The 22,548-nt window shown below is 37.0% G+C and overlaps 5 protein-coding genes across 13 annotated transcripts; 2 read left to right on the top strand and 3 right to left on the bottom strand.

The window, feature by feature from the left end:
• Positions 1–239: 239 nt before the first annotated feature.
• Positions 240–1,587, top strand: LOC140833641 (uncharacterized). Its single transcript, XM_073197970.1, has 2 exons — positions 240–452; positions 740–1,587. The coding sequence occupies exons 1-2, from the start codon at positions 378–380 to the stop codon at positions 1,511–1,513; spliced, it is 849 nt and encodes a 282-aa protein (XP_073054071.1). The 5' UTR covers positions 240–377; the 3' UTR covers positions 1,514–1,587.
• Positions 1,588–1,821: 234 nt separating this feature from the next.
• Positions 1,822–4,948, top strand: LOC140835238 (small ribosomal subunit protein uS2-like). The gene is made up of 5 exons (XM_073200713.1): positions 1,822–2,065; positions 2,607–2,869; positions 2,952–3,149; positions 4,138–4,339; positions 4,697–4,948. Exons 1-5 carry the CDS (start codon positions 1,933–1,935, stop codon positions 4,792–4,794), a joined length of 894 nt encoding a protein of 297 aa, XP_073056814.1. The 5' UTR covers positions 1,822–1,932; the 3' UTR covers positions 4,795–4,948.
• A 1,318-nt stretch (positions 4,949–6,266) lies between these two features.
• Positions 6,267–8,036, bottom strand: LOC140835239 (F-box/kelch-repeat protein At1g67480-like). Its single transcript, XM_073200714.1, has 2 exons — positions 7,316–8,036; positions 6,267–6,978 (listed from the first exon to the last, which is right to left on the bottom strand). The coding sequence occupies exons 1-2, from the start codon at positions 7,840–7,842 to the stop codon at positions 6,351–6,353; spliced, it is 1,155 nt and encodes a 384-aa protein (XP_073056815.1). The 5' UTR covers positions 7,843–8,036; the 3' UTR covers positions 6,267–6,350.
• Positions 8,037–10,086: 2,050 nt separating this feature from the next.
• On the bottom strand, positions 10,087–14,881 carry LOC140835240 (probable pre-mRNA-splicing factor ATP-dependent RNA helicase DEAH2). Of its 3 annotated transcripts, XM_073200715.1 has the most exons (7): positions 14,247–14,879; positions 13,189–13,391; positions 11,997–13,081; positions 11,521–11,646; positions 11,199–11,437; positions 10,970–11,088; positions 10,087–10,398 (listed from the first exon to the last, which is right to left on the bottom strand). In XM_073200715.1, the coding sequence occupies exons 1-7, from the start codon at positions 14,526–14,528 to the stop codon at positions 10,272–10,274; spliced, it is 2,181 nt and encodes a 726-aa protein (XP_073056816.1). In that variant the 5' UTR covers positions 14,529–14,879; the 3' UTR covers positions 10,087–10,271. The 3 variants fall into 3 exon arrangements, 1 of the variants encoding a protein (XP_073056816.1); XR_012118866.1 differs by lacking the exons at positions 10,087–10,398; positions 10,970–11,088 and having other exon boundaries at positions 11,212–11,437; positions 11,521–11,746; positions 14,247–14,881; XR_012118867.1 differs by lacking the exons at positions 10,087–10,398; positions 10,970–11,088 and having other exon boundaries at positions 11,315–11,437; positions 11,521–11,756; positions 14,247–14,881.
• Positions 14,882–18,195: 3,314 nt separating this feature from the next.
• Positions 18,196–22,257, bottom strand: LOC140835241 (squamosa promoter-binding-like protein 12). 7 transcript variants are annotated; one of them, XM_073200718.1, is made up of 8 exons: positions 22,115–22,257; positions 21,966–22,018; positions 20,935–21,016; positions 20,794–20,839; positions 19,973–20,695; positions 19,592–19,728; positions 19,024–19,281; positions 18,196–18,697 (listed from the first exon to the last, which is right to left on the bottom strand). In XM_073200718.1, the coding sequence occupies exons 5-8, from the start codon at positions 20,638–20,640 to the stop codon at positions 18,384–18,386; spliced, it is 1,377 nt and encodes a 458-aa protein (XP_073056819.1). In that variant the 5' UTR covers positions 20,641–20,695; positions 20,794–20,839; positions 20,935–21,016; positions 21,966–22,018; positions 22,115–22,257; the 3' UTR covers positions 18,196–18,383. The 7 variants fall into 7 exon arrangements, with proteins under 7 accessions (XP_073056819.1, XP_073056820.1, XP_073056822.1 ...); XM_073200719.1 differs by having other exon boundaries at positions 20,922–21,016; XM_073200721.1 differs by lacking the exon at positions 20,935–21,016 and having other exon boundaries at positions 20,798–20,839.
• Positions 22,258–22,548: the final 291 nt, after the last annotated feature.

The following is a 22,548-nucleotide window of genomic DNA, read 5'->3' on the forward strand; positions in this document are numbered from 1 at the left end:
TTACTTAAAATTGCATTCCACTTTTCTAAATAAAAATCCAACATTGCAAAAATATGTTCTAGTGCTTTGATGGAGATGTTTTAGTTGTCTGTATTAATTACAAAATTCTTTGACACTCTACTAAAACTAAAAAAACGTGTTGAATGTTCGTATCGTTTGAATTGAGGGCTATCAAATTTAAAAATAAAAATAAAAATAAAAAAAATGGTCCACTCATACAGACAACCTTCCTTCACCTAATCTCATGTATTTCCATTAAGGTGCCTATTCCTTTGGCTTCGTGAGAAACATTTGGAAAAATACATGGATATTTACGAATTCTCGAGTATTTTCTTCGGGACGAATTCGAATTTTTCAATTTTACAAAATAACAAGAAATGAGAGTTCTCACGAATTTCCTTTGGAGGCTTCCTAGCAAGATCTTGAATTCTGGGATTTCTCTATTGAATATGGTATGATTTTTGCTCGCATGAATAAGATATGAGTTTCACTTAGCCGTGCATTGTGGGTGAAAAATCTGCATTTATATATATTAGCATAACATTAGCGTTTATATGTGTGTCTATTTGATTTTTGGATCAGGTATCATGTTCATCTTTAGCCAGAACAATCCCATATCGGATTAGAAAGAAAAGTTTGCATTACTTATAAACACTATTAATGTCTCATAATTTACGTACAGTTTCCTTTTTAATATTCTTGATCTTGAAGATTTATTGGCTACAAAAAAATTTGACAGAAGACAAGTCTAAATACGGAAGCAATGAGCAAACGACGCCGTCCTCTGCATACTTGTGGGGCATCAATCTTAGCAATTGGCCATAATGCACTAACAAAAGCACAAGATTTTGATGAACCGTTGGGATTGATGGCAAAAAAAGCTGTCTCGTGCTTTGACACGTTCTTCCCTTTCATATACAACATACTCTATCAATGGCTAGCGATGCTATCTTTCATGGATGATCACATCCTCACTGTTGAGCATGCAGTGGAGTTCGTTTTCCCTCCATCCAAGTGTCTCTTTGATAAGATGGATATTCTTGTCTGTGATGCAGAAGTTTTACCAGAGAAATTTGATGATATTTTGAGAAGAGTTAGTATGATTGTGCATAAATTCCCATTTCTTGATTGGGTTTTTGGTTTTGTAATTTCATGGTTGCATTTTCTTGTCTCCGTTTTGAATCTGTGGGGATCAAAAGATGTTGTTACAAGTGGAAAGGAGATAAGGGTTGGTGCTAGTTGCAATAACGTCGAAGAAAAAGAAGCTTCAAATTCAAAGAATTTTGAAGGAATGGAGACAACAATTAACAGACTGGAGTTTTTTGAAGATATACAATCTGATGAAAATTCTCCAATGTTTAAGTCAGCGGTTTCATCTCCATTTCCGGATTTGTCACGAGAGGAGAGTGATGAATTTGGGATAACGGGTAGTGTGAGCAAGTTGAATTCTATGAAGTGCACGTATAAGGAAATGCTCCAGAGTGGGACAAGGGAAAATATTGATAAACATTAATAGTTTGTGTTGTTTTTATATACTGGAACGAAGAAAAATAAGAAATTATTTGAATAAGTAAATAAAGATGGTAACATTACAAATGTTTTTGAGTTTGTGTATGATGTTTTTTATATTTTTTTTAGATATCGTGAAGTGTCGTGTGGTATATTTTTTGTATTAAATTAATATATCAAAATTCATCCCGATAATTTGTAAAACTAAATATTATCAAGAAATTAAACCCTAAAATGAAATGAAATGCGTTTGGGCTGTTTACGAAGCCCAGATGAAGTAATAACGGGCTGTCCAAGAATTTTGTCCAATGCAACTAGGGTTTTATACTCTGCAAACAGCCTCAGCAGTCGCACTCGCATTCGCACCACAGAAGAGGAGCTCAGATTTTCAAACGATCACGTCTAAGTGGGAAATCGTTGAAAATGGCGACTCTGCAAAGGGCATTGTCTGCAAAGGAGGCGGATATACAGATGATGCTGGCCGCCGAAGTTCATCTCGGCACCAAAAACTGCGATTTTCAGATGGAGCGTTACGTATTTAAGCGCCGAAACGACGGTAATTTGATATTTTATCATCTATCTGTGGTGTACCACATGCGTTGAGATATCTGTTTTTGTTGAGTTCAATTGTTGTAATTTTAAGGAGAATTTCCTTCAATCGGGAGAAACAGTGATATTTCCTTTTAATTTCTTGTTCTAATTGATTTGGTGATATAATTTTAACGAAAAATCAAACTGAAGTAATACTTTTTTTGTACTCACGGGTCCCTCTCATCTCGTACCTGATTAAAGTTGGCTTTTTATGTTACCAAACTGGACTACCTTGTCAAATGTAAAATATTTCATGCTTCGGTTTTAATTTTACCAGAATGTTAAGTTTTACAGTCAAATCCATTAAATTCGTCACGCCAGCTATGGATTTTTCCCAACCCACTTCCTTTTCACGAGTGAGGATTCATAACTAATAATTTTCTGGATGTGGACTTGGGTATTTCAGTGTTTTATGTCTGAGAGAGTTTAGGCAAACTTTGCCTTCTTGTATACTCAGTTTTTCTCATCTGGTTGGTGAGAACTTTTTTGCCTGTATGATTGGTCAGGAATTTACATCATCAACGTCGGAAGAACTTGGGAAAAACTTCAAATGGCTGCCAGAGTAATTGTTGCAATTGAGAATCCTCAAGACATTATTGTTCAGTCTGCCAGACCATATGGTCAGAGAGCTGTCCTCAAGTTTGCTCAATATACTGGTGCTCATGCAATTGCTGGTCGACACACACCTGGAACTTTCACCAACCAGCTTCAGACTTCATTCAGTGAACCTAGGCTTTTGGTTCTTACCGACCCAAGAACCGATCATCAGGTTATTAGTCTTGAATTATTGATTACAACGCAGATTTTTGTTCATGCTTCTGTTTTAATATCAACTGTGATGTTTCGTTCAGCCTATCAAAGAAGCTGCTCTCTATAACATCCCCACCATAGCTTTCTGTGACACTGACTCTCCAATGCGTCATGTCGATATTGGTATTCCTGCCAATAACAAGGGAAAGCACAGCATTGGCTGTCTTTTTTGGCTCTTGGCTAGGATGGTTCTCCAGATGCGAGGTGTGATTGCACCTGGTCACAAATGGGATGTCATGGTAAGAAGTTTATTTAATGTTTTTTTTCTTATTTTACTATACTACCGTGAGAAGATATGTTTCTCATTCATGTTTTGATAGGAAAGATTGTTTTGCACATACGAGGATCAAATCATAGTTATTTAGGCCACAAGACGCACTAAAGCTCTAGGGTACCCTGGAGCCTTAGGCGTAAGGCGAGGCGAGGCGAGGCACACACTTTACCGAAGTAAAATACATTTAAAATTCAGCACATATATAATGTGATTTATACTAAAATATTACATAAATTAAATACAAAGTATAAAATATAAATATATTGCTGAAATACCGAATGTATTTATATTGAAATAAGGAACATCATCATCTAGTGAACTTTGACAGAAACAAAACCGAGTATTGACTGTAATGCTACTCTCATGGGTCATGATCATTTAGTGCTAACCTTTAGTGATGGAAACAAAACTGAGTATTATTATTAGTTATTACCTTGATTGGAAGGTCAGCTGTTGCACAGTTGCACTCTCCCATTCAGCGATTCGTAGACGCAGAGAGAATTCGAGCATGAGGGATGTGAAACATATTCATATAGGGTTTTTTAACATTAAATAGGCATGGGCATTGTTAATTGGGCTTTAAAACTTGTTGGGCTTGAATTATTTTATGTGTCCGCACAAAATCTCATTACACAGCAAGCAACCAGGCGCACGCTTCTGCACCTCCCATCTGCCCTGCGCCTAGGTAGAGGCGCGCCTGAATCGCACGCCTGTTTAAAGTGTTGCACCTGTTGCCTAGGCGAAGCCAGGCGAGCGCCTCTAATAACTATGGATGAAATTGTCTTGTGCTTTGGCAAATGCTGTCGAGGATTATTTTGTGTCAAACATTTATGTTTCCAGGATGTCACCTGATAAGGAAGTTGTGATCATTGTCTTTTCTGGGGTTGCAAGTAAATAATTAATATTCTCATTAGCATTGGTCTTGATTCCTCATTTTTCTCGACTTTTTGCAGGTTGATCTCTTTTTCTACCGAGAGCCTGAGGAATCTAAGGAACAACAGGAGGAGGAAATTCCAGCTCTCCCTGATTATGCTGATTATTCGGCTGCTGCAGCTGGAGCTGATTGGTCCAGTGGTCAGATTCCAGATGCCCAATGGACTCCTGATATGGTTGGTACCATGCCACCAGTTGCAGGTGGTTGGAATGCTGACACTGGTTAGTAGTCTATACTTCCTTTTAGTAAGCTTGGTACTTCTTCTCCCCTTTCCTCAGTGATGATTCAATTGATTTTGGTAGAAATGAATTCTATTTGTTGGCTTTAGATCCAGAAATGGGTTTCAGATTTTGTGAACTCTGGTCAATCTGACATAACTCTGATTAGGAATGTGACTCTTGGTTGTTCTTAGAATTATGTGAGCACTACCACATAGCATTGTTGTTGTGCTCATGAACTGCTACAAGAAGTGTGCGCTCACTAATTAAGGATTCTCAAACTTTTTATCTTGTCTTTTATCGTTCACCCTGGGACATTGTTTCTTTAAACTAAACTGTAGTGTGATAATTCAATTGCAGCTGCCGGTGATGGATGGGATGCAGCTGCTGCACCAGCCATGGCTGCTGCTCCGGCTGTCGACATAGTGCCGGGTGTTGTTGCCAGTGGCTGGGAGTAGAAAACAGATCATGTTACCTCAGTCCCCCTCCTTTTTTAAAAAAAAAAATTATTTAAAATTTTGTCAGCCGACTTTTTGTTACTGAAAAGGATACTTATCTTAAGATTTTGGTTGTTTGGATTCGTTTTGAGATGAAATTCATTTTTTTCGGTTATGACCGGAACTTGTCAATATGATTCATTAATGGGTGCTGAATAGTGTCAGTTAATTCACCACTTATCTTGTATTAAAATACACAATGTTGAGTCCAACAGATAGTACCCAACCTATATCGTAATTCGTATGGCATAAGTAATAATAATTGTGTATTCATTATAAACATTAAATATCTGTAAAATGTGAAAATCTTATCGATATATTTTTTTAGAAAAATAATGTGAGTTTTTTTAATATTTATCCCTTGTTTATATTTTAGGCAGTGTTTGGTTGGAGAGATCAACTCATCTAATCCTATGTTTGGTATGTTTTTTATTTAACCAAGTCAATCTCTTCTATGAATGATTAGGTTATATTAACTGTGATATTTTTTCAATTTTACTCTTCTCCTAAATCCAAACTGCTTCCCTCTACTGACCGTCGAACAATCACCTCCGTCGCCGGCCGCTGCCTCCTGTCGGCCGACTGCCGGTGGCGGCGACAATCATACCGTCGGCCAATCACCCCCACCGTAGCCGCTGACCGCCGCCACAAAAGTGGAAGGACAATTTTGTCAATTCATCGAAAAATTATTAATTATCTCATTCTTAACCAATCTAAACATATTATTTTATCATTATATATTATTTTTCTACTTCAATCATTCTTTTTATCATTTCTCTCTTAATCATTTTATTATTTTATCCAAAAACCAAACGTAGCCTTAGTTGAATATATTTGACGGTAGAAATCCACGTTGTTGGTAAAATGTGGGTTTGAACGATTCAAAGTGTGATTAAAATTGTTTATTGTTGATTAATACTGAATAACGAAGGGAATTTTTATTTTGCATAATTAAATGAGGTTAAAATTAATTAATTAATGGTTTTTATAATCATGTGATGTCCCCCAACAGATAACAGTAGATAAGATACAAAGAATTTAGTATATTTGTTTCCGGGTAGTAAGTACTTCTCCATGTGCTATCAGTTCAATAAGAGAGGGCCGTGCAATGCCCACCATTTCGATATCAGCAGCTTGTTTTCACTATCTACTAGAGCCAGCTTATCAGTTATACTTTATGCTCCCCGTATAGTTCAGCAATTGCAATTTGATTCTATCTTTCACAGCGAACACCATTTTGTAGCTAAAATATCAAGTCATACCAACAAGAAAATCCTGTCAAGGAAAATGAAGTGGATTGACCGAACGATGTTCCAGAACAAGCTTTCCAAATTGGGAAAGGATGTATTTATTGATTGTGATGGTAACACTGAGCGAATCAAGTATTAATGACCAATTTCAACACAATTTCAAAGTTTTTCAAAAACCAGATCAAATCCCAAAACAAAAGTGCATCTTATTTCTTGCATTGAAGGAACACTGACAGTGAACACTGAAATTTGATTTCAACACAAAGCTCAAGCTTTGATTGTGACACTACATAAGCACGACCCCGATGGCTTTATCTCTGATGTCTGCCATTCGGATCCTGGGGCGGCATTTGGATCATATAACAAAGTATGGAAACCAGGATCCTCCTGCAGTGAAAACAACAAAAGCTTTCCATCCAATATTCCAAATCGAAATCCAATACTCGTGCTTCCTGCCACAGGAACAGGAACCATCTTCCATGAGTTGTCCGAGGGGTTGAATATAGCAAGTCTACGCTCGTTTTTCCATTCCATGCAACACAGCTTCTTGCCTAGTACTGCATGAGCAGTAACCATAACACAGCCGTTTTTTATCTGGCACCATGTGTGCCTCTCAGGACTATAGACATCGACAAACCTCGAGTTTCCAATGGTGAAACTCGACCTACCTCCCATAACATAGAGCTTCCCCTCGAAGCCACAGGCAAAACATCCCCACCTTGGGCGCCGCATACTCTCTATCACAGTCCACTTGTTTGTATCGGGGTCATAAATCTCAGCACATGAGAGAGAGTCTCCATCCTTCCCACATCCTCCAACCACATAGACTGCACCGTTCACCTCAGCACAACCAAAGTCATACCGTGCTACATTCATGCTAGCTAATTTGCTCCAGCTGCAAGAGTCAGAAATTTTGTTATGGATGATCCAAAAAAGTTAGCCTTGGACAGAGGTACACATGAATGTTCCGAAATTTTCTTTCATTTGAGAAGGAAAAATATGTCCAATAAGTTGATGGAGAGCCAAATCAGTGAGAACGTAACATATTGATGCTTGAATCAATGCTGATATATCGTAAACCACATTAATTTGCACATAATAGGAAGTTGAAAAAGACTATATTACTTTCATACTTTGATAAAATAAATCAGATAAGCAAATTAGGCTGTTTGAGCAGACAGACGTTCATAGGAACCAGTGAGGAAATGGAAAAGTGACAAGTTATATTATACCTGTTTAGGCAAGAATCATATTGATGAACATCTGCTAAAACAGATTGAGTTCCATCTACCAGAGAGTAGCCAGCAATAAAAAGAAGTTTTCCATTGAGAACAACCACGCCAAAGCCTGCTACGACAGGTCCAGGCATTTGTGGGAGTTGATGGTGTTTGCGTCCGTAACAATCCAGAACCTCCCAGTGGCTCTCTTTTCCCTCAGCATCCATAGTAAGGATGTAAAGCCATTCCTCGAGCATCCCAGCTAGTTTTCTGACGGTGATGAACTCCTTGCTTTTGATAAAAGACCTCCATTGCTTGCACACAGCACCCATAGAGGGAAAATTAGATCGAGGAACAAGAGCAAGGCAGTGCTTAGAGACATCATCAGGTAATCCAGGCAAGATGGAACTCTGACAATCATCGGAAACCTTTGAATTTTTTAAAATCAAATCACTTTTAGCAGTCGGAGTGGCTTTATGCGCCAAGTGGGAGAAACACATATCTGATTCTTTTATTCTCTTCACAGAAAAAGGGCCTGGCATTCTTCAAGTCACAGACTACAGGAGTTTGATACCACACACTTAACCAAATGTCTTTAAAGACGAGCATAAAAGCAACTGAACGTTTTTGGATACTAATTAAAGAAGAAATTCGTGAAATCCCTCAGTGATGTGGATTCTACGACACCAAGGCAAGAAAGTTGTCGTGAAATGGATATCATGATCTGATAATGCTGATGATCTTTTATGTTTTATCCAATAAGATTCAAATTCCATACCAACTTCAGCGGTCCTTCTATCTCTCAACTTATTTGAAGAAACTAGGCAGGTGGCCAATTTCAATTCTGTTGATATATATTTCTTCTTGCACATTTCCTGAGTACCTATAGTTTCCAGCACATATAGAGATAAAATAAATTCGAGAAATAAAAATAAAAACCTGATGAAAATAGCATATACTAGATCCAAGAACAGTCAATAAGAAAACAAAACAGTACCTGACAAGGCCATAACCTGATGCGTTTTAACCCCCCGTCACTTCCATTTCTTAGTAATAGTCGATAACCTGAAGGATGTTATAAAATAGGCGGAGTAGAGAAACCAAATAAATTAAAGCAGCTCTAAGTATTCCTGGACTAGACAAAAATGACGCAAAAGAATTTCTTTGAGATCTAGAAAATGATTCAACTGTAAATCTCGAGATTCAACTTTCAAGAGAAGTAGGTAAAACCAAGGACTCCTGAAAACAGAAATCAAGATTTGCTTGAACTATGACTAATCAAATTCTGCTGCTGCTGCTGCATCTCTAATGAGTCAAACCACCAATGAACAAAAGTTAATACTATAAAGTCAATGAGCCAAGTTCAAACCACCAATGATCTTGGATAAATCAACAAATCCGTAAGTGCTCAAGTTGAGCTTCGAAAGAGGCAATCAATCATTCAGCTCACTAACCCCACACACCAAACTCACCAGGAACAACCAACCACCAAGCCATAAAAGAAGAAAGAATGAGTGAAAAAAGGTGGTGATATTAGAACTCTAAAAGTACCTGTAATAACTCATAAAAAGGAAATAAACACCTTAAAACTCGTATTTTCTCAAGATCTAGGCATAACAAATACGATGGAACGAATCAGTTATATTCATTCGAAAAGTAAAATCGCCACAGCCAAAGCATCACCAAATTCAAACGAAAAGAGACTAAGATGACAAAAAATCAATCATACAGAAATAACAGAAACTCCAGCATTAGACAGCTAAAAATCATCCAAAAAACACAACAAAAAAGATGATTAATGGAATATTATTATTATTATTTTTAAAAAGGGAAAATTTACCTGCGAAATTGGAAACTTTTGAGTAAGCAGAGGTACAAGAGCGACAACCGCTAGAATTGGGAATAAATATGGATAAGGAATCAGTCAAAGAGTCGGGCGAGGCGAAAATAGGGGAAATGTGAAAAGGGAACGATAGATAGATAATATGCCGAGAACACTACCGTATGGGATGTATGAAAGATGCTCTTCTAATAGATACAGGTAATAAATAAATAATAAAACAAACAAACAAATGATTTGATTGATTAACGTAATAGATTGATTTCAAATCTAACAAAAATCATTTATCAAACGTATTGAACAGTCGTCATTTAAGAATTAAAACTAAATAATAATTGTTGTAACCTACTACTTCATCGCATGAAATTGCGAATACCATCAGATTACAAAATTGTTGTCTGAAATATCGATCAAAGAATCTTTAATACATCTTTTATTGTGTGATATTAAAATCTCATCAATTGTATACCCAAACGCTGTCACAAAAGGCATGCCTGCCTCATCAACCATCGATCTTGGTTTCTTTTAAATAAAAAATAAAAAAAAGAGAGAGACAATTTTTGCGTAATTTTGACGTTTTGGGAGTGTAAGAAGCCAAGCCACATTATAATTTTTTGTATCCAATTCAGCCCAAAAGCATAGCTTATGGTCTGAAACGTAAGGAATGCCACGGATACCAATATCAACTGCTTTGGTAGCATTTGCCCTCGCCAATCAATTCAACAGGTCGGTCATATATATAATATAATAGTTGCCAAACGACCATGGAAGGCTACGTATTTACCATTTCTGGATCGTAAATGACAGCAATCCTAATGGTTAATAATGTCTACTTGATAATATTATTACATTTTATTTTTTTCTTTTTTCTTTTTTTCAAGAATCGTCATACCGCATCATATCTATTAATATCAAGAACACACACATAGTAACTAAACAGTAAATGTGTGTAAACAACACCGATTCCATTTGGTTCAGTAAATTAATAAACCACATTAATCCTCGTACTCCTAATTATATCAAAATCAATGATACACAATGATTAATAATTCAGAATGATCTTAAAACTTTAAAGCACAATCAAATATCAACCCAGACGCACTGCCAGTCAGCCGTTTACAACTGAATTCATCACTTCCTATTATTGCCCTCCTCCCTCGAGTTCTCCCGCTTCTTGTATAATTTCTCCAGTTGGCGCTTCGCCTCACAATTCGGAAAATTAATCAGATCATAATAGTGGGGAGCAATATCAATCAACCTGCAATCATTTTACAAGACAGGGAACGTACTATCATTTCACCTTATTCTACAACTCAAATAAATAATCTAAACCCAAAATCACTGATCAAAGAATCCGTTTATTTTTAAATAAAAAATAAAAACCACCGCCTCAACCTGGTTATCTAAATGGTTAGACAATAACATGCAGCTAAAGGTAGAGATTACCCAACTGACTCCTCAAAATTCATATAACAGGGGCAAGGCAAACCGTTATTTACCTCTAGCAGTAGCAAAATATTATTCAGGTATTGCTTGGAGTGAGTAAATCCATGGACAAAAAATCAGCTAATAACAAGGAGATTTAACCATAAGGAAACAAACATAAGCACAACCACATGGAAATGCTGACAACCACATGAACTTTACTTTGCATTTTTTGAGACCAATTTTTTTCCTTTTTTTTTCGAATGAGAGATTTCCATTTGTCAAAAGAGAACTTTTTCCTTATCGTATTGAGGCATACCAACTGATATTTTTTTAGTGTAGACACCCAACAGGAAAACATATAATACAAAAAACAAGTCAAATCATAGAGTGGATAAACTGACCATTCACCACGCACATCTGTTACAGTACGGATAAAATTCCTGCTAGTCAGAACGTATTCATTATAGATAACCCACTCTGGCTTATGGTCCAAGCAATTCGAAGGGTGCAAATGTACAACCTGCAATTTAAGCAAATGACATCAGATATAAAATAGGTACATAAGTCGTTTGGCAATGTGTTACATATAGCCCATTCAAAAAACATAACAACGCAGTCATGAGCAAATACTTGATTATCTTTTACTGTCAGATAGTGGCCTGTGCGCTCCATATGGGCAACTTGCATGAAATATCCAGCTAGCATAGCCTTTCTAATATTCACATAGTAATCACGACTGTTAAAATCCGTGCTGCATAACTTCAGGTTGAACCTAGCCATTATGCGAGCTAGCTGCTGTCTGACATTGTCTGCAGATTTAAGAGCCCTGTGATTGATAAAATTCTCATAGCACCATTGTGGATCTTCCTCTGTAGATTATTCATGCGGAAATATTAGCACAATAGGGAAAGAAGGCCCAGGAAAAAATGAAAAACAAATCTAGTCTACTCACTGTTTTGCTTGTATGCATGGTACACATTCAATAGAGTGAGGTGATCCCCATCGATGTGACCGAACCGGGCTTTTGCTTCGTCTGCAGCCTTTTGCGCCTCCCTAGGCCGGACAAAGCAATTGGGTACTAGAGAAAAAATTGATAATCACAGAGGAGGCCCATGGAAGGTCAGCAGATGCATAGAGGCGAGAAGATACCATTTGCTTCATGAGAGAATACTGAGAAACTGCAACTATCTGCATCAGCATTTACTTAGAAATCTTTGGCACATGCCTAAGGAGGCATGAAACCCAGACAAGACATGCTGATGACACCCTAAGCAGACACTTAAATATCAACCACATACACGAATGCGTCTGCAGTCATGTATGGAGTAAAATATTTAAGACTAGTGAAGAGCAAAATCGACCAAGAACTACATCTACTATAATTGGAACAACACCCATGACTAAGACCACAAGAGCAACAATGAATACCTGAAAGCATAGCAGATACTGAAAGAATCTCGTTTGAGCAATTGAATTCTGGGCTGACAACTAGCATTTTTGCCATTTGAGGATCTAATGGAAGTTCACTCATGACTTCACCTAACTTGGTCAAATTTCCATCATCGTCAAGGGCTCCTAAGTAATTCAAGACCTCCAGTGCCCGCATCAGTGTCTCGGGAGCAGGTGGGTCCATAAAATCAAAATGGACCAAATCATCTATTCCCAGTTTCTTCAAAGTAAGTACTGTATTTGCAAGGTTCGACCGCAGTATCTCTGGATATGTCTGCGCCACAAGATCATTATTGAAACTTTTTTCAGTATAAAGCCTGAAACACTTCCCTGGTTGAGTTCTACCAGCACGCCCTGAACGTTGATGAGCGCTAGCCTTTGATATAGGTGAAACCAAGAGAGACTCAACACGAATCCGTGGGTTATATACCTTCTGTTTTGCAAACCCTGGATCTATAACATAAACTATACCATCAATAGTTAAAGAGGTTTCAGCAATATTTGTGGACACGACAATCTTCCTTCCTGGTGGACCATCCTCCACCACTGGGGGTGGTGCAGCTTCAAAAATCTTCTGCTGCATAGCCGGAGGAAGGGTGGAGTATAGTGGTACTATTTTGACCGGTCCAACTTGATCTCCAATGTTGGCTATTTCTTTTGTCATCTTGCGACATGCATCTTCAATCTCCTCTTCTCCAGTTAAAAACACAAGTATATCACCAGGACCTTCAAAAGTGTGTATCTGAATAACGGTCTTAATAGCGGCTTCCAGGTAATCTCTTTCAGGATCCTGTGTATAAAAAATCTCAACTGGATGAAGCCTTCCCGGCACTTTCATCAGTGGCGCACCACTAAAATAACACTGAAATTTTTCAGCCTCAAGCGTAGCACTCATGACTACTAGCTTCAAGTCAGGCCTATTTTTCAGCACTTCCTTCAGAAGCCCAAAAAGAACATCTGTTGCCAAAGTTCTCTCATGAGCCTCATCAAGTATGATCACTTTGTATCTCTCCAAGAGTGGATCAGTCATTGCTTCTCTTAGAAGCATACCATCTGTTAAGTACCTAATAATAATAGAATACATGTCACGAAATGAGTGCAATAATGGCATGGCAATAAAAAAGACAGAATAAGAAGCAATAAAGTAATCATTGATAAAAAAACAACTTACTTCAAAACTGTTTTAGCACTGCTGCAGTCTTCAAAACGAATACTATAACCTACCTCCTCTCCAATAGTTACATCCATCTCTTCGGCCACTCTTCTTGAAACAGACATTGCAGCCACTCTCCGAGGCTGGGTGCATGCAACCATGAACTTCTTGCGCTTATCCGGAGTCTCTATCTCTACAGCTTCTAGAACAAACTGAGGAATCTGCAAAGAGGAACAAATTCAATCATGACGCTCAACAATTTAAAAAATAAAAGGATGGTGTCTTGTGCGCAATGCAAGAAATGGCAAAAGCACTTGTCAAGCATAAAAAAGAGACAGAGTGTGGATGCACAAGTGTAAAACTTCACACCTGACATAATTAAGAGTCGAGGTAAAGCTGTTAGTTGTCCCACTTCGGTTAGAAGTTGCACGTACAGACTTGGATAATCATCTCTGTTGAGCTAATTTTTTGGGTTGAGTTAGGTTCAAATCTCCATTTTTACATTGTATGAGAGATCAAAGCCAACGTTATGTGTTGGACTGCACATAATTGAGCCAACCGTTCTGCTCATAGTTGGGCCACTTGTAAATCTCAAGTTCCATGTGTTCATTCCAAAGCGTGAAGAGTGTTAGTTGTCATAAAATCCTAGTTGGGGAAAATATATGGACTCGAACAACACTTCCCTTGAAATAGCTTTTGGTGGATGAATTAGGTCGAAATCTCAATCTAACCGGCCATCCCACTAGGCGGCCCCTATAATTCATCATAAATTTAGTTTTCTATTGCAGTACAAGGGTAACAGAAAAAGGAGGAAAATGCAAGGCTATGTCACGAAAGAAACTTACATGCTCCAACAAAAGATGGGAGGAAAAAATCATATTTAATATTATTAACTAAATATTGAATTAAGTTGATATGCCATGACAAAGCACCACGGCAAACAAGGAGTGTCCCTCCTCATCGCTTTCTGGTAATTAATTTCGACTGTTAACTATTACCATCTAACTTGATCTTCCAGCTGCCATAACTTGTAACAGAGAAAATAGTTATGGATAATTACATGTATGAACACTGACCTGAGTGGTTTTACCGCTGCCAGTTTCCCCAACAAGAATCAGGGCTTGATTAGCTTTAAGAGCCTGCAAGAACTCATCTTTCTGATGCCATACGGGGAGGGACTTCCTCTTATCCAGAATCTCGTAATATCTCTGAGAGAAAGCCCTTCCATTCCACTGGTTATTTGTCGAAGCAGAAGCAGTCATGCCATCGTTTCCATTAGCTCTGGAGATCTTCGCCGACACCGATGCCTCGTCCACCACGTCAAACAGGCTTACCTTCCTTTTCCTCTCTGTTCCCATCTACCAAGTGTCTTCTCAAATTACAAGGCTATATCAATGTATCCTTTTTTTTACCTCAAATCAATAGATAAAGCCGGGAACAGACGCAACATTCGACGGACTGACTAATGCAAGGGTAGGGACAAGAACCTGAGGATATATTGATTGCGTTTTGTGTCCAAGACCGCCGATTGGGGTAAAGGCGCGGCTCTGGCAGTCGGGGCCGGCGCTGGGGTGGAATAGGAGGCCGGAGGATAGGTTGATGGGTGGGAGAGACTACGCAGGTTGGGGAGAGTTTTCTTATCGACTTAGGGCTTGGTTGAAGGGTTTTGTCCGTCTCGATTTCGGTATATATTCGAGGAGGTTTGGCCAAAAATTTTAATACAAGCGGATATATATGGTTGTGGCTAACAATTTTTATTTTGATTATAATAAAATTTATGATTGTGTTGTCAATAATTTTAACGAGTCTAAGTTTTTTGATGATATCTCATTATTTGGTATTTCAAATTACCAAAAACCAAAATAATTGAACAAAAAATTCAAATTGCTACAAGTCATAATTTTTAGCAACTCGACTGATTCAGATGTTATTTTAGCGAAATAGTCGTTGTAAGATTGAGCTACATGAAGCGGAATAACAACCAGTTTGACATGATCAGTTCTGGTATTTTTAGCCAGACATACCAGCTCAGTTATTGAAATAGAACTTTAGCATGTATTACAAAAGTTAAGATGGTGATCTAAAAATCATGTTCAAAAGTTGAAGTCTGAATCAGATATTAAGATGGTGCAAAACTGCGATGAAATTGCTAGTTTTACGTTGAATAATGAAAGAATTTCAGCTTTTATACACTCTAGTATTTCGAGTATATCTTTCTCATTCAAATTCGACATTGAGTGATTCTTGATTATAGAGGCTGTTGTTGTCTTTGTGTGTGGACAATGTCAGGTACTCCAGGTTATCAGGAGATCAAAAAGGGTACTTCTGAAGAGAGTCTATGTAGTTGATGTCAGTCATTTGTGGGCATATTTTATTTTGCGATATATATAGATGAGACTTTATTTTATATTATTTTTAGTATTATAATTATAGTTGACACATTTGGGCTTATTGTAAAGAAAATTTTTACTCGTTTTCCGCTGTTATTAATTAACTCTCATCAAATTTCATTGTAATTAATTAGGAGTTAAGGCCCCCACACATGATTTGCAAATCAGTCTGAAAATACCCAGATTTTATCCAAATTCTCAAGATAATACATTATTACGTCCCTATAATATATTACGAGTGCCATTTATTTAAAATGAAAACATCATAATAAATTGGAAATTAAAGAGTACAACATATAAAAAAATTATGTTTGCTTAAAATTAGGAAACAATGTATAAATTAATTTTTTTTTAAAATATGGAAAATATTAATTCAAGGATTATTGTATTGTGACCATATATGCTCAATTAAATCGGTATGAAGTTGGTGATGTTGTCACGTTGTTCAGAATTTGTCCGGAGTAATATGAAATCTTTGGTTTGAGCATTGGACGGGTTCTGCAAGTTCGTCACCTTCATCGTTGTATCAATTCGTCACATGAACCCCATGATCTTCAACAATCATGTTATGCAAAATAATGTATACTAACATCATATGTTTTAACTTTTTCTTGTACCAATAACGAGCCGGACCTCTGACAATTGCCCATCGAATTTGGAACACCTTAAATTCTCATTCAACATCTTTTTTTCAGTCCCTTTGGGATCTTCGGGCCAAGGAAAATCCTTGACGAAAATAGCTCATTTCGGATATATTTCATTTTTTAAATAATACCTCTTCATATATGGAGTGTTGTTGACCTTGAAATTAGTCTCCGATGCATTTCCTTGCAAGACGCAAGTGAATATGGGAGATTCGTACAACACGTTAATACGGCGACACCAAAAAATGCATGTCATATCCACAAGTCTTGAGAGACGACCAGTTCGAGCATGATTGTTGGTGACCCATGACCTCTTGTAAACTAGCATTTCCAAGAAACTGGAAAAAATTTCTATTCTCAGTGCATGCAATCAAGGCTGTCCAACATTCCGTGGAAGCTGTGCCTCTCATAATGCACATCTCATAATGCATTTGAAGAAGACGTTGAACATCATCAATATTCGACCTTCTCAAGTATCGATCACCAAATAATTCAACCACATATCCACAGAACTTGAAAAGACACTTAATGATAGTTGATTCACCCTTATGTAGGTACTTGTCAAGATGGTCGACTGCGACTCCATAAGACAATGCATTTTTATAGTGGTGACAAGCTTTTTCTACTCGTGGCGGCGTCCATATGCTGAAAATATGTGGACGACTCTCAAATGCATTCACTATGCAAAGGAATAACTATCTTCAATTTCGAAAACGTCTTTGAAATATTTGATTTGGATACACAATGTTTGTGGAGAAATAATCATTGAAGAGACTCGCTGGCATGCCTGACTTCACGATTTCTTTGGACGAACTTTCTTCTTCGTTGTATCTCGTTATTACTTTGATAAGCTTCAACAATTTTTCAAATTTGTTGAAATATCAATAATATTAGTCCTTTCTCTTGATCATAACTTTGGTCATCAATTTCAACTTAGACTTTGTTTCCACTTGTGAAGCTTGAGCTCGTACTACTGAAATATGGATACTTTGGAGGAAACAAATTAAAATCTATATGTTTGACAAATGATATGTTCTTAGAATGAAGAATTGTAAAGCGCAATATATATATATATATATATATATATATATATATATATATATATATATATATATATATATATATATATATATATTCTTCTTGTCAACAACTATATTCCAACAGTTACTTTGCACGACTATATTTGAAATGACTACATTCCAACAACTACTTCGCAATGTCTATATTAATTAACTGGAGTATTAAATTAATTGAAATGAAAATTAAATTAATTGAAATTACAATAACTAAAAATTACATATTTCATCTTTCCTTAATCTTTTTTGACATAGACATTTATGGATAATAAGTTGTTCCTCTGTCATTTGCTAAGTGTCATTCAAAGGATTGTATATTCCTTTAGTCGAACTTTAGCTAAGACAACTTTTTCTTTCATGTCATCTACTTCGAGTTATTTTTGTTTCATTTCAACTTCAACCTTTTTTATGCTTGTATACTCAGAATCTTTGCAAACATATTGTCCAAGGTTATTGTCGTACCTTACATTTCTGATTTCGTTTGGCCTTCTCCCTTTCTTTTTGTTGCCTTTAGACCCATTGAACGAGTTTTTTTTAATATCTAAATTTAGACTTACATCTTGGTTGAATGAGGTATTGCTTGCCCCCGAATCCAAGGTCCTCACATTCTTTATGCCAACAAAGTGATCAATAGTTGTGGGGTAAACATTAGACGATCTTTAATGATTTTCCACGTATGCTCGAGATTAAATGCAATGCTGTTATTTTCCTCGCAATATTTTTCATATGCAAGTCGTATATATCTTTATCATTGTGATCACTACGATACACACTATACTATAAACGCTATTATAATTTGCATTGAAAAAAAAATTGTGGATGGGTGTTGGTGGTAATAAAAAAATGCAAGTCGTGAAACATCAACTCAAAAGCATGACACAACCGTTTACACTGCCATCCCACAGAGAATGCACCACATAAAAATGTCATCGAGTTGCTTGGGTTTCAAAACAAAATCCTCGAACAACCAAAACTCGGTTTACACGCCGGAAGGCGACAGGCTACAGAAACCACTAACCATAACAAACAGCATCAAACAAATCCTCTAGAATGGAAAAGAATCAAACATAACATGCCTATATAGAAGCTTAGTTTTGGAATGGTCATTTCAAGATACTAGAATAAAAATCAGGCTCGTACGGCGCTTTGAGAAGATGGTTTTCCTCAAATGTGTTGGTGGTGGCCAATAATTGAGGTCTGGAATCAGTTTTCTGCTGTCCAGACAGCCACATTTCGGAAGAAGCGAGGGGAACACCTTCTGGAATTGAATGCTGTATCATAGGATGAGTAATGTTGGCAACATTTTCATGCAATGCAATGGATTCCGAACCCCAGGAACTAGTTGACAGAAGAGAGAGAGCACGGTTATATTCCGGTGCTGCATCTACTTGGGAAGAACTAAGGGCTCCCTTGGAACCTGAGAAGTATATCAAGTAAGATCAAGTAACTTGAATCACCATTGAGCTTCCAGTTATCAGATTAAATTCGTCTACATGTTATGGCATCAGAACAGAGAAGTAAATTCAAGCAAGATTTCCATTTTCAAAATATAATATTACAGAGAACCAAGAAACGATTCTCGATGATAAGATATCCACATTGAGAGCAAACCAAGTTCAATATAGTTTACTCCAGACTAATTACTAGGCAGAAGCAAAGTAAACCAATATGATCCTCGATCACGAACGACTCATTTAATCTGGAATTTTTTTTTTCTGAAAGCATATAAAGTAGGAAACCAACCTGGATTTGAGATCTCAGATGCCAAATACTTGGAAGCCAAAAAACTGGCTGTATTACTACCATGCATATTGAACTTGATACTTGGACCTGGTACAAGCAATTGCTCATCAGTACCTCCATATCCATTAGGCTTAAAAGAATATCCTTTTGTGACAGTGAACTTGGGGTTGCATGTGCTATCCCATGTAGAATTCATAGGAGTTCGAGAATGAAGAATTGGGGTGTTGTTCAGCAGAAAACTCATTTGTTGCCTTCCTCCTGCACACGTAAAAAAGGAACTTAGATGGGCTTTGCATAAATTTTACTATACATATTTGAGACTAGTACTCAAACGTTTCCATGTTTTCCTGTTCCGTCTTCCAGTTTTATTATCATGTGAGATTTATATTTATCACCTGCTTTTCGATTAGATGGTAGAGAACTATCAACAAAGCACATAATTATTTGGAAGAAGAATCATAGCAATATTACAGGTATCAACAAGTCCATTACCGTCCCATGTTGAAAACGAGGTAACAAATATGGTATACATAGAAATCATTTAAAATAAACAACAGCAGGAATATACCATAAAATTGCGATGAGAGCCTTGCTGAGTTAAACTGGATAGCTTCCTGTTGTGGCTTGCGGCGTCGTGCATTGTGATCAGAAAGTCTTCTTCGACAACTACGCTTCTTTTCGTCGAATTCAGACAAACCATGAAACCTTCACAGAGAAAGAAGAAACCTCAATCTCCTAAATTCTTCTAAATCTTGCAAACAAAAAAAAAGGTCGCGAGAAATAGAACTCGGGGTGGAGATATGAATGTCGTATTTTAAGTCGAATTCACCCATAGATATCCTGTGACAGATATATTATTAGACTAATAAAACCAACATATATATCCTGTCACAGATATATTATTATACTAATAAAACCAATAAAAAAGTTTTCATCCACAGAGTATTACCTGCTACACTGCTGGCAAAAACGACGTTCAACACCTCCAACAATAACCTTTGGACATTTGGAATGGCTATCACAAACTCTGTGCTTTCGGTGATATTCCTTGGCCATGGAAAGATCAAGATTGCAGTCCTCGACTTGACACCGTGGCATAGGGGTATTCTGACCAGATGATTTCGTTTTCTTAGGTGTACTGCTGGACGAAGTAGGCATCACAGAAAGTGACGCCGTCTTAGTATTTCCCCCATTCCCACTATTCTCGAAATAAGTCCTCTTTCCAAGTTTCAGACCAATTAGCGGTTCCATTAAAGAATTCAAAGGTGGAGAAGTTCCAGAAATCTCAGTTCCATTCATATCAATTTTCTTGCCAAAATTTCCGGAGGACATGAACCTGAAGTCAGGAGTTTGCATCCCATCCTTCGTAGAGGAATCCACAGAAGCTGAAAAAGAGCTCTTAGCTGAAGAGCCGTGCCCACCGTCAGAGCCAGAGGCACCACTCCCACCACCGCCACCTGACAGATTGAAGGATCCACCATTGATTTCTCCATCATCAACAATCATCCAGTCTGCTAAATGCAACTTCTTGGGACTTTCATTAGCTTTCCAACCGAATCCACCGAAGTTTTCCCAATCCCACTTGGAATTCCACTCCATGTCAGAAAAGTAGCTCATTAAACAAGCTTACTCACTTAATCTTTGAACATGGAGATCTATACATGAATTCACTCTGGATTTGTAAAATTAAAGAGCAAACATTCACAAAACAACCTAAAAAAGAACAGAGCCGACAATAAAAGGTTTCAAGAAATTAACGAGAAACTTTACCTACACGATTTGCCAATCAATCATCCCATGGAGAGCTTGCAACTCACTGTTTCACGTAGAAAGAAGAAATTGCAAAGTTAATATCAATACATTTCACTCCCAAAATCACAGTTTTCAGACAAACTGACTCTCAAACATCACCACAGGTAAGGAATACTAAGCCCCCAAATTCCACAGTTGTATCCCAAAAATTCAAGAATCATGCCAGGCCGCCAGAATAAGCCTATACCAACAAATGATAAACAGAAAAGTATCCAACTATATTGGTGAATATATCCAGCTCCCTTAAAGCAGAGAACTACTTATTTATGTTAAAAGAAAGACGGACGAGCTAATGCTTTTCCTTCTGCTACCCATTTGCTTCACCAGATTTTGTAAGAATTATTGTTTACAGATTAATACTCACTTTTAATTACAGCAAAAGATTTGCTTCGACTTTCAGAAAATAGAGAAGGCCAAATACATGAATGAGATCGATTAAGACCCATCAAAGGGGAGCCCAAGAAATTAAAAGAAAAGGGGACTCCATGTTTTGAATGAAGCTAATATTATACGATAATATTCGAAATAACTTTATCATTCATCAAACAAAGCCATCAGTAATTAAAAAAACCCCAAGGATAAAAAAGTTATGGGAGTCGCCATCAATGACTTCTTCCTCCAAACCAAACCCAAAACAAAGTTCTTTTTTTTTCCCAATTTTTTTTCATCGATTGCTACTCAAGTGAAGTACAAAGGCATATATATATATATATATATATATATATATATATATATATATATATATTGACTAATTAAGCACAGTTAAAATAATGGTAGCAAAAGAGGTAGTTTATGGTCAACCATCTAGGGTTTGTTAGTGTCATCGGTAACCGAAAGTAAGAGGAAAAGCTTTTCAGCCCCACACAGAATGTTTTACCCGAAGGAAAATCAGAAGAAAAAACCACTTAACGATATCGCTTTGCAAGGACGTGGAAACGTTTCAAACACCATATAAAAAGCCACTTTTTTATTTTAAAAAAATGCAAAATCAGCAGAAGTATGGAGAACATCCTTTTCCCCAATTCCCAGGCTGAAAATATTTCCCGTTTTACACAGCTTTTCAATAAAAAAATCCCTCCACTGTTCTTCCAAAAATAGGAAGTAAAAATCACAGAAACCCGTTATTTTACCGTAAACGCTTCATTGATTACTGCGCGGAGTGGAAACGAGTGATGCCTTTCCGCTGTTAGGTGGGTAATCATCATAACAAAACAGAGTCAGTTAATCCGATGAACATAGTTCAAAAAAAAAAAGTAAACAGGGGGAAAAGGACAATTACCCGACAAAGAAAATGGAATCACCCGTCCGTTATTATCATATTGTGTGAAGACGGGAAAGGGAGGGCAGGGGACGAAGAGGGGTAAAGGAAATTTAGCCGACGATCTGTTTTACCAAATGAAGAAAGTGAGTAAAAACCAAAGTGTTAAGCGAGAAATCCTTAATTTAGTACTGTTTGGATTTATATTTTAAAAAAATAAAGTTAATATCATATTTGCAAAATTTGTCGTATAATAATAATTTTATTTTGGAATAATAATTCAAAAAAAGGTTGTAGTATAAATTATATACAAAATCTACTATAATATCGTGATACCAATGCAATTCAGATGTTGCTATTATTAATTAATTACAAGTTAAAAATACGAGAATTATTATTATTTTTCGAACAACAATCGACGGTGAGGGTTGGAAATTGAAAGATTGGACACGTGG

This window comes from Primulina eburnea, chromosome 6 (assembly GCF_022965805.1).
Source record: "Primulina eburnea isolate SZY01 chromosome 6, ASM2296580v1, whole genome shotgun sequence".
NCBI classification, from domain to species: Eukaryota; Viridiplantae; Streptophyta; class Magnoliopsida; order Lamiales; family Gesneriaceae; genus Primulina; species Primulina eburnea.